General features: G+C 43.7%; 1 protein-coding gene and 1 pseudogene across 1 annotated transcript in view; one reads left to right on the forward strand and one right to left on the reverse strand.

Moving 5' to 3' along the window:
- Glrx3 (glutaredoxin 3) overlaps positions 1-11,372 on the reverse strand; it is a 30,623-nt gene extending 19,251 nt beyond the window's left edge. Inside the window, exons 1-2 of the mRNA XM_027409082.2 lie at positions 11,220-11,372; positions 2,956-3,064 (exon numbers count right to left, since the gene is read on the reverse strand). Of these exons, the coding sequence (XP_027264883.1) occupies positions 2,956-3,064; positions 11,220-11,317 (207 nt within the window). The 5' untranslated portion in view covers positions 11,318-11,372. The remainder of the gene's footprint in view (positions 1-2,955; positions 3,065-11,219) is intronic.
- Positions 4,838-5,188, forward strand: LOC113831697 (annotated as a pseudogene).
- Positions 11,373-12,307: the final 935 nt, after the last annotated feature.

Consider the following 12,307-nt stretch of genomic DNA (forward strand, 5'->3'; position numbering starts at 1 on the left):
TCTCCCTTCCAAATATCATATTATGAAAGATTCTACCAAATAATTGACAGATATGTATTCCCACTAAAATGGTTATCACAAGCCTGTAAACTTAGCACCCAGGAGGCTGAGGTGGACATCATGATTTCATCCGTTCACCCACCCATTACCATCATATACACAGGCCAATAAAGCATACTTCCATTTTAGGTAGAAAACTACTACGTATTTTGAAAAGAAAATGCACTTGATATTTTAATTAGCTATTTCAATTTATGTTGAACAAGCTTTAATTTTTTTGTACAGCATTTGGCAGTGGAAGAAACTCATGTATTTCCTCAAAGTTCTTAAGAAATGAGACAGCCTACAGAGGGACCCAAGTTTCAGAATACAACTGGATATGGCAGCAACTGATGGGGAAGGACCTAGCCCATCAGAGAGGTAACACCAGTTCATCTTACAACCACATCACAAGTCAGGGAACAAGGGACTCCCAGAGAATGAACATGAAAAGCCTTGCCTCTCACCTTTCAGTAGGAACAAGCTTCACAACTGACTAGAAACATGTGGCTAATTTGTCTGAGCTGGTATCTTATCAATTAGAAAACTAAGTTCTTGGTAGTTACAATCCATTTAAACACCTTATTCAAGATCACCTACTAGGCTAGGGGTGTAGCATGCAGGAAGCCCTGGTTTGACTCCCAGCACCACACAACCAAAACATTATGGCACCCACTACAATCCCATCACTCATGAGACAGAGGCAGAAGGATCAAAATCTCAGTCATCCATGCTACATAGTAAGTTACAAGCCAGCCTAGGATACATAAGGCCCTGCTTCAAAATAATAATAATAACAATAATTCATTTATTTTGTATGCCCACCAAAAAACTGATTTAAAAAAAAGATCACTTATTTAAATGACTTTGTGAATCTATCACAAAAGAATAGAACAATCACTTATTTCACAAGTCAAAAATGCCAAACTAACAAATCTCTTTTTTAAAAAAAGCAAATAAAAGGAAAGTAGGTATAGTAGAACATCCTTGAGGTACCAGCTACAAGAGGCTGATGTAGAAAGCTGGCTTGAGTACAAGAGTTTGAGACCAGCCTAGGCAACATAGTGAGACTCCCAACTCAAAAAGAAAAAATAGCTGGGCAGTGGTAGTACACACCTTTATTTCCAGCAGATCTCTGAGTTCAAGGCCAGCCTAATCTATAGAGTGAATTCCAGGACAGCCAGGGCTACACAGAAAAACCCTGTCTCAAAAAAACAAAAACAAACGTACATACACACTCAAAGAAAAGATAAAAAAGACGATGGGGTAGAACATTATTAGCCTCACTCCAGAAATTTCCAGAAGTCCTAATTAACAAAAGTACTGCTGCCATTCCCTTAAACAGCAGATGCAGTCAGGTTCAGGTATCCCTGACAATCCAGCAGTACCACACACCTCCAACTCTTGGCTCACTGTGACACTTAAGCACTTGAACAACTTAAAATCTCACTGCCAAGTCTGGTACCAATGTGAGAAGCAATTCTATAGTCACTTTAAATAAATCATTCAGATGGCAGCTGAGAACAGTGTGTTACCTAAACCAGTAACATTATACGCATGAAAGCAGACATGGAACAATTACCATCATCCTGACTAATTCTATGATTGAAGTGTTTAATCATTCATTTCACTTGTAGTCATTATCTTTTATCACTGACCAAGCATGCAGTTTTAATGTACCCTTCTATTATTTATATTGGACATTTTAGGGTTACCTTCTAAGGTTACATTACGCATTTCATCAGAATTTTAAATAAGTCCTTAAATTTTAAAAAGCTAACTATTATATTCATATTTGCTCTATCTGCATAAAGAAACACTGAGAGAATTCATACAAAATTAATACAGCTGGTTTCTTAGAGGAAGGACAAAGGGTTGGCAGGGAAGACATGGAGTGGGCCTTCTCAATGTCCACCTTGCTTTACTGCTTGAAATTTTAAGCCATCAGATACAATACCAATTCATAGCACACAAGTGCTGTCTATACATATGCTGCCAGAAAATGTTATCACCTACCACGAAAAGGAATTAAGGAATCACATACCAGAATTCTGACCTACAGACACCAGCACTTTATATGGTTTCTAATTTCATATATGGGTATATTTGTCAACATATATGTTGAACTCACAATTTACAGTTATAAAAACAAGCTTTTTGGTTTTGTTTTAAATCCTAAGGATTCAGCATTGGAGCACAGAGGCACAAGCTGCTGATCCCAGCAGATGGGAGGCAAGAAAACTAAGATCTTAAGGCCAGTCTGTGCTGTGAGACCCTGCCTCAAAGTAAATAAATAAACTCTAAGAATTAAGACTTGTGAATACAGAGTATACCTCCTTTTCCAATAATCCATTATTTTCAATATATATTTCACTTTTTTCTTAAACCTAAACCAGTATTACTCCTGAATGACTGACTACATGTGTAAAAGCAAGTCTGCTGACCTCCAGCACAGTCATCAACTTCCTAGAGTCCACCTTCTCAAAAGACAACAGGAATGTAGGAACCAAGACTTGAATAAAACAAGGGGCTCAGTATAGAGAGGGAGGGGCAGAGATAGCAAAGACTTCCTACTAACCACCCCCAGCCACCTGTTCACATACACTTTCTAGGACCATTTTCCACATCATAGATATTTTCTCAATAAAGTCCTAGTTAATTACTACGAAACCAAAATTATCCAGTGAATTATCTGGTCTGCTTTTGCTGTCAAACATTTCTATCCTTTGCCCACTCTGTAGGGATTTTTATACTATGTGAGAAATGTAATAACTTAGAATAACTTAGTGCAAATACAACAGAATGCAATACAAAGTTCAAGTATTTGGAATTTCACAGCTTCTTCCTTTACATTATAAAATCTAGTCTACCTCATAAATCAGAATAAAAAAACATAAGACTGAATATATATAGTACCTTCACGAATGAAACATGAGGGTGTTCTTTAGCTAACTCTGCCATGACATCGTTCATCTGTACACACTGCGGAGCCCATGGTGCCCAGAAATGAACCACGAGGAGCGACCTGCAAATCAATAAAACACATTTTTTAAAATTGTAATAACTCTGGAAGCAAACACTACTGTAGATTAAATTCTCCAACCAAGGAAACTAAGAATCTAGCTGTATTACACAGAATCACTGCCAGACTTCAGACTCTTAGATGAATATTCAAGTTAATGACATTTCTTGAGTCAAGATTTAAGCCCCAGTAAGTGGTTCTAAATGTCCATCCATCTCAACTAACAGACATATCAATTATGTCTTCAGACTCTTGATGAAAGTAGAAACTGAACTTCTGTAAAAGAAAGCTACTGCTGAGAAATGGCTGTGGGCAAATTATTACTATTAATATCATCTAGTATTGTGACAAAGGGTACAACTGTAACCACAAAGAACAAAAAGTCCTAATAGGCAAGCCAAAAGAAAGCAGGGCTGAGACTACTGCTCATAAATGTTCTTTGCAGTTGTGCTGCCAAAGGACCCTCTGAGCATCTCCATGAACTGACAGTGGAGCCATTAGATTGCTAATTTCCTAGAAATCTCAAATAATCAATCTTAGTTATTTTCATGCAAAACTATCTTCACAAAGACATATGTTACAATAAATCTTTCCGCCAAAAGCCGCCCAAGCCCTACCGCCATGTAGGCGCTTTCCGCCAGCAGTCTGAGTTCTGCCCACGGAGTTAGGACCCCAAATAATACACAGAGACTTCTATTAGGTACAAATACTGCTTGGCCAATAACTAGTTTTCTCATCTGTTAGCTCAGTCTTAATTATCATAAATCTATATATAAGACTTATCGGATGCCTTCCATTGGCGTCCTCATTTCACATGGTGACTCTGGAGGAACAGAGAAGGCGGCCCACTTCCTTCTTGCCCTTGTTTGAGTCTCTCTACCATGTCACTTCCTGTGTGGATCACCACTTCTTTACTACATTTCCCAGAATCCTCCTTGACTCCTAGTCCCACCTAACTTGCTGCCTCATTGACCAAACTACTTTATTATCATCCAGTAAGACAAACACATGCACAGAAGCACTTTCCCCCATCAGACATACCTTTGAAAGCAAATTTAGCTGAAATTTAGCTGAAACTTGAATTTATAGAATTCTAAATTCAAATAAAATCCTCCTCCAGGGTGAGGGAAAAACACATATAAATGTGCCATATGGAAAAAGATGTAAATGTATTTACCTATAATCAAGGAATGGAATAAGAAAAGATAAAGGTGCTGGGCAGTCGTGGCACACTCCTTTAATCCAGTACTCTGAGCTTAAGGGAAACCCAGTCTTGGGGAGGGGTAAAAAAAAGAAATGATAAAGGGGCTAGAGAGATGGCTCTGCATTAGGAATGCTTGCTGTGCTCTCGTGAGGACCAGGGTCAAATCCCATCACTCATGAGTGTCACAGTTCACAAAGGTCTCAAACACAGCTCCAACATTCTGGCCTCCATGGGCACCAAAATACACTTACACAAGTACTCACACAGACATAAATTAAATCTTAAAAAAAAAAAATATGAGAAGTGGGACCCTACCCACAACAGAAGTTCTCCAATACACACAAGGGCATGAAGAAAATGAAGAAAGACATAACCAGAAGGGGCAGGAAAAGGTGACAGACCACAATCTAAGGCTGACTACATCTACTGGAGTATTAATAACAGGGTTCAAGCTCAACCAAGGTTCTCTACAAATGTGGCAATCAAAAAATACAGAGCCACTCCCTTGTGAGAGCCTGCCCTGAAAGCAGCACTTCCTTTTGTGGCTGGCGACAAACGAGGATGGATCCACCATGTAGTCCTCAGGCACGCTTCCGGAGTACAAGGTGAAGGGGCACTGCTTGCCCACCCCAAAGTGCCACACACCACCCCTATACCCCATGCGAATCTTTGCAACGAACCATGTGGTGGCCACATCCCAATTTTGGTCCCATATGAAGATGAAGAAGTCATCTGAAGAGATGGTACACTGTGCAGAGTTTCAACCTGAGGCCCCACTGCGGGTGATATCAGAGGGAAAGTGCCAACGGCCTTCTGTCAAGCAGTTACAGGACACCATGATAAAGTTCCTGCTTCCTCACTGTGTGTTGTAGCACCAGCACACGCCACACTTCACGACCAAGAGGTCTAACACCTGCTTTTAGACCGACTGAATAAAACTCGAGTGTCCTGTCTGAAAAAAGAAAAAAAAAATACAGAGCCAACCATGTCACTGAGGGGACAGAGACAGGAGGTTAGTGTCTCTGAGTCTTATCAACATCAAGTCAGGCCAGATGGAGGAAAAGGAGTTTTAAGGAGTTTTAAATCCAGATCTTGCAGAAGTCAAGAGAAGAATGACAAGGAAGGAAAGACTACCATTAAAGGTAGCAACAAACAGTGAATGATGCTAACTGCTAAAAGAAGCAGGAGCCCCAAGCATCACAGTATGCTTGTATGGTATAAGGACAATGCCAGTGTAGACAGAGAGCTGAAAATTTGAGGCAACTGTAGGTGCAAGGTTTCCAAGGAGTTGGAAGAGGAAGTCAGAGCAAAGAGAACAGTGCCTTCTAGTCCAGAGCCAAGGAATTAAGAATGGATTAAAGGACGTGTAAGAAGTAGGGATGGGCCAGGTAGTGGTGGCGCATGCCTTTAACCCCAGTACTTGGAAGGCAGGAAGATCTTTGTGAGTTCGAGGCCAGCCTGGTCTACAAAATGAATTCCACTACAGACAGGGCTACATAGAAAAACTTAAAAAAGGGAAGTAGGGATGGGGAGGGCTTAGACAGAAGATTCCTTAAGTCCTGGTTTTGTTCAAGTACAAAGCTAGGTGATATGCTGAAACAGAAATGGAAGCCTAGTATGTAACCACAGCACTCCAGAGGCTGAGGCACGAGAATGATCAGGAGTTCAAGGCCAAGCTGAGCCAATCAGACCACCTCAAAAGTGGGCAGGAAATGGGGAGGGGGACCACAATGAACAGGACCAGAAGGACTAGTTAGCCTTCTATGGGGATACAAAGGCAAATAGGAGGCTATACCTAAGGCAAAGAAGGACACACTGTTCATTTCCTAAATGGGTTACAATTTGCATCAGACAGACTTGTATCTGAAAGATCTTACAAGAGTGAGTTCTTAGGCCTCAGCTGATAGCAGACTGTTCTATCAAGCACTCTTGCACTCTTGCATTCATTTTTTAACCCTCCTTTAAGTTGTCTAGGGATCTAGAACTGAATTTTAGCCGAGAGAACCCTGAAACCCTCCCTCATGAGCCTATGTAGGCTCTGGCCACAACTCCCAAGCCAGTAGAGCATCTATAGAGGCTCCAAGGCCTAACTGTGACGAGAAGGAAAGCAGTGCACCAGGCCTCATCAAAGAATGCCCAAGCAGTCTGACATATAACACAGCCAAATGTTCACAGATAGAGCGAAGCACCCTACACACCAACAATGAAACACAACCCAACTGTTAAAAAAGGAGGGTGAGGAGGCCTCTCTAGATACACACAACCACAGACAAATCTGCAAAAGAAATCAAATGTGCTAGATTAAAGGAATATCATAATACCCAAGACAGTTAGGAGTGGTGAAGGCAGCACAAGAGGAAAAGCTTAGCTACATTCATTTAGTGCTATCATGCAATTTTCATTCTGACATGATTAAATCAAGATAGTCATTTTTTAAAAGGAGGCTTTTATCTTGAGAACATGTCTGAAGTTGAAGGCACTTAGCTACCCCACACACCTGCACTCTTCCTGAGCATGAGAAACTACAAGCAAATGCAACCTAATTCATTTGTTTAGAGAATGTGACAGAAACTGAGAACAAGCATGGTATGATCATCTAAAGAGTGACCTGAGATAAACTGCTTGAAAAAGATAAGATTCAAAGACTGTGAAACTGGCATCACTTCAATCAGACTCAGAGAAAAGTTGTAGCAGGGCTTCCTTCAGGTAAATCTTGACTTGGCTTCTGAGGAACTAAGGTGATCTTGATGGGCAGTGGGAGAAATCACAGCACAGATAAAATTCTCACAAGGGGGAGATGTATTAGCAACTGGTCCAGGTGTGGCAGTGGCAGAACACCTGACAACTTAAAGGGCTTACAATGAGAAAAAAGGAGGGGAGGGGAGGGGAGGGGAGGGGAGGGAGGGGAGGGGAGGGGAGGGGAGGGGAGGGAAGGGGAGTGGAGGGAGGGGAGGGGAAGGGAGGGAAGGGGAGTGGAGGGGAGGGGAGGGGAGGGGAGGAGAGGAGGGGAGGGGAGGGGAAGAGAGGGGAGGGGAGGGGACTTAGCTGACATGGTAATAAACACTTGGGAGGCAGAGCAGGTGTAGAGTACCATACACTTTCAGGATGGGTTTTCCCACCTCAGTTAATCTAATCTAGATCCTGCTCAGAAATGTCCATGGACAGGTCTCCTGGTGACTGTAGCCCCTACCATAGTGAAATCAGTACTAACCACCACAGGAGGAAAAGAGGGCCAAGAAAGGAATGGAAGCAGGGTAGAACTGTGTAAATCTATATACATAAAGTCCAAGCACAAGGCAAGCCAGAATAACAAATCAGTGGTTGGAGGGGCTCCAAGACTTCAAGAACGCGCTTCCAAGATAACTACAACCACTACACTCTATTGCTACACAAGAGCAAAACTACACTTTTCAAAGGTGGGATGCACTTTCTAGTTAGGAATTCTAAAAAGTGAAAGAAGCCAGTTCTTACCCTACTGGTAGAAAGTACAAACACATAAGGTATTTATTCTAAGAATTAACAATACAAAGATTTATGAAGGCAATTATCTTTCTACTACTACAAAAAATAAACAAAAAAAAAACAAGCTATTATCTAACAACAGTTTTTAAATGGACAAAACACTTTAAAATATTTAAATATTTAAAATCCATTAAAAATCAAATCTGCAAAGAATTTTAATGACATAGGCAAGTGATGACAATATCGGATTGCTTTTTAAAATTACAGTAGGTGAATAAAGATGTAGCTTAGTGGCAGAGTCTGGTATACTTGAGGCCCAGGACTCAATACAACAAAATGAAAAATAAAACAGGTGATCAGGCTTTGTTAGTATGAGCCCCAGGGTGAAAAGGGAAACAAACAAACAAACAAACAAAAAAAACACTAAAAAAGTGGAGGCAGAAGGATCAAGAGCTCAGTCATCCTAAGCCACATCCTGAGTTCCAGGCCAGCCTCCACTACACGAGTCCCTGCTTCAAACAAGAGCATGGGGGAGAAGGAAGAACAAAATGTGCACACAGAGCTCAGTTTTGCTCCACCGGCATCAACATGACTTTGAATTGTTTGAACTCCCACACCTATAAACAGTAATAACTTACATCCTGGGATGCTGGAAAGATCAAACAAAAATGTGTTTACATAACATCATTGCATGTGCTTAATGTGAAGTCCTTTTTATTGCCCAAGATATTCTTATATATACATGCCCAGCTCTTATTTTCCATTTAAGCATGGCATGCCAAATATAAGCGCATATATATATACACACACACATATATATACATATATATATGTATATATGTATATATATGATACAGAGATGATGCCACCTTCTTGCTGTATATGTAACCAGTCTCTCCCTCATAACAGCCATATTGTTTTATGGAAAGATCAAGATGAAAATCTCACTAACATGAGACTCCCTTAACTACTGCACTGGTGTTCAAACCTACTACGGCCTTGAATGTTCACCCCACCATTAAGCTGCACTGCACCCCAAAATATTTGAATATTTAGACACATTGAGTCTCAGTTCCCCATCAGTGAAACAATTAGAGCTCAATAACCATGTGTTGTTCTACTATAATGTTCCACTACTCCAGTTATTCATCTGCAAATTATACTACCACTTACTAAGCACTATCACATCCTCGACTCTTAAGTGGTTTATGAATGGACCAAACCTCTAAATTGATCAACAAATAATACCAGTACCCACCTCCCACCCCCACTAACATTGGGGCCTTGTGTATACACAAGGAGTTGAGATTTCAGTAACTTAACACATACATCAAACCAGATGACTTTAATATAAAAAGTAAATTTCTGAGTCAGGTAGTGGTGGCACACACCTTTAATCCCAAAACTCAAGGCAGAAGCTGTCGCTCTCTGAGTTTGAAGCCAGCCTGGTCCACAGAGTGAGTTCCAGGACAGCCAAGGCTACATAGAGAAACCCTGTCTTGAAAAAACCAAAAAGAAAAGAAAAGAAAAGAAAAACAAAAAGGAAATTTCTGGGCTGGAGAGATGAGTCAGTGATTAAGAGCACTAATTGCTCTTCCAAAAGACCTGGGTTGGATTCCCAGCACCCACACAGGGACTGTAACTACAGTCCAAAGGATCCATCCATTGGCCTCTGAAGGCACTGCATGATACACAGACAAACATGCAGCCACATGCACAAAATGAAAAAAATATTAATAAAAGTAGATTTCGCCAGGCACAAGCCTTTAATCCCAGCACTCAGGAGGCAGAGGCAGGCAGATCTCTGCGAGTTCAAGGCCAGCCTGGTCTCCAGAGCGAGTGCCAGGATAGGCTCCAAAGCTACACAGATAAACCCTGTCTCGAAAAAAACAAAATAAAAATAAATAAAAAGTAGGTTTCAACCCACATCAAATTTTAAAAATGAGAAGCAAAGACATGGAAAGAACTGCACCCCGAAACGCTATTCAGTATTTTTAATGGCTTCCATATCCACCCAAAGCAGCTCCCTCCCTGGGTGTCACACAGCACTTCCCATGAGTCCCATTCAGATGAGTCACTGCAGACTCTAACACTGTCTCCTGAGTCTTCTCAGGAATACACCAGTGTCAAGAATACATATAAATAAGTGATTCTGGCTTTTGTTGCTGTTCTTGCTTGGGCTTTTTCCACCCTTGGGAGGAGTGGGTGTCTGTTTCCTAGTTTTTTGAAAACAGGGTCTGCCTGTATACCTCTGGCTAGCCTGAAACTCACTATGAAGACCAAGCTGACCTTGAACTTGCAGAACAAATGACATATAAACTTTTACCCACTAAAACCAATTTAAAACATGAAACAAAAGCAAGATAAGCATGTGAAACACACACACACATAAAAGAATCTTCTCAGATGATGCAAGTTTGAACTTTTAAGGGCATGTCGACACAAGCCCTCGTCGTTCCATGAGGCCATCCCCAGCGTCCTCAGCAATACCTCTGCCTGAAGAATGCCAGATAATGTTGGATCAATCAGAACCCGGCTTCTACCAACGAGTAAATGTCATTCTTCTTTTTAACTCTTCTTTGCAAGAAAAAAAAAAAAAGGTACCAAGTAAACCTGAAATTCGAAAGAACTGGAAGGCTTTTGTTTGTTTTGTTTTCGGTGCTAGAGCTTGACCTAGGGGCTTCTGGTGGATCACGCACTAGGTACACCGCCAGTCTCTGAATGAGCTATTCTAATTCTCCCCCATGCTGCATGGAGTAGCACAAGTCACTCTCCCACCTGCCCGCTCTGCTCTGTGAAGACACCAAGGCCCCACAGCAGTGGAGAGAGCTTCCGGTACGTCAACCACTGCAGCACATCAAGCGAACCATCACAGCAACCCTGGGGACACCACCAGCCCGTTCACCAGGGAGGAAGCTGAGGGTGGGGTTACGAAACCTGCCCCAGGGTTACTGGCAGGTAAGCGGCTGAGGAAAGGTTGGGGGATCCCAGGTAGTCGTCCCCGTAACCCCCAACACACCACACACACACACACACACACACACACACACACACACTACTCTGCAGCCCAAGGCTGGGCAGCATCACAGGGAGGGAGCCACGTGCACGCCTTCTCCGAGGTGCTGGTTTCCTAGGCATCCCTGGGACTGGTCTTAGGAATTCTTCCCCAAAGGCGAGATATGCAGTGCGCCCGGCCGCGGCAGACCCTCCCCAGGCCAGCTGGCGATTCGGAAAGCCCCGGGACGCCAGCTGGGCCTGTCCTTCAGGAGGCGACACATGCGGGCCTCCGGGAGACAGGTCCACTGCACACGGGGGCCGCCGAGCTGCGCTGCCCCCGCCTGCCCGGAGCGGGGCCCGGCGGGGCCCGGCCAGGGCCGCCGTTGGGCCGCGAGCTCAGCTCCGGGCATGCCGCACTAGCGGGCCGCCCCCGAGTCCAGAGGCCCCGGCCCGCCGCCCGCCGGTACCCCGGCCCTCTCGCCGCCCCGCGCGTACTTGGCTTTGAGGCGCAGTAGCTCCTCAAATTGCCGGGTCGAGCCAACCTCCACCACTGCCACGGCCACCTCAGCCGCTTCTGCCGCCCCCGCCGCCATGCTGCCGCCGCCAGACACCAGCAGTCGAGCGCCGGAGGTTCGATAGGGCGGGACGGACGCGCGAGGAGGCTGCGCATAGGGAAAACCACGCCCCTTGCGGCCAGGGCACACCCCCGGTGCAGTATGTCACGCCCCCCGGTACTGTACGTCCCGCCCTCAGGTCGGGAAAACTGGGGGGGAGGGGGCCCGGAGGCACCGCCCGGGGTTGAGGCGGGCTAATGGAGCCTCCTCGCTTTGTGTGTGTGTACTAACCAGCCAGATGTCTTGGTCCCTGGCTGTTGTAGCTCTCGAGACCTTCCCTGGAGCTCATAAATCTACGATAGCAAGGGGTATAAGTGTTTGTATTGTTAAGTCTCAGTGAAGTCAGATTAGAACATTTGCAAGCTGAGATCTCACATAAAACTGCTATTAAGATGCACTGGGAAGTCGAATAAGAGGCAGTAGTGTCTGAAGCACAACCCTGACAGCCCTTGTACCTCAGACCTGGAGGAATCTCCAACACCTCTGGAAGTGCCTCTGAACTCCAGTATCAACCCTTCAGCACAGCCTTGACACAGCAAGGTCTGCAGGGCCCCATTGCCTCTAAGTACCATTGGGCTCCTTTTCAGAATTCCTGCACCTTCCCACCCTGGCCCAGCAACCATGCCCCTCTTACTTGAAGCCTTCCCAGGCTGCCCTTACAAAATCTCCTCCCTTTCCTGAGTAGTGACTCTCTGGTATATTCTCCAGACCTTTTCCCATAATAAGGCAGGAAGGAGCCATAAGTTTGAGTCCAGTCTGAGCTACACAGTGAGTTCCAGGTCAGCCTGAGTAAGAGCAGCAAATTACATGTTTGAAATAATATTTTATTTTGGATATATTGGAAATTAAATTTACATCTTTTTACCTTTGCTTGCTGGCCATTTTAAATTAAACATAGAGTTCCTTGTGGTGGCTCATTCCTATTCTCTATTGGCAGCCCTGCTTCCGTGTTTACAAACAGCCCTAGGA

The sequence above is a fragment of the Cricetulus griseus genome, chromosome 3 (genome assembly GCF_003668045.3).
Source record: "Cricetulus griseus strain 17A/GY chromosome 3, alternate assembly CriGri-PICRH-1.0, whole genome shotgun sequence".
In the NCBI taxonomy this organism is placed as follows: domain Eukaryota; kingdom Metazoa; phylum Chordata; class Mammalia; order Rodentia; family Cricetidae; genus Cricetulus; species Cricetulus griseus.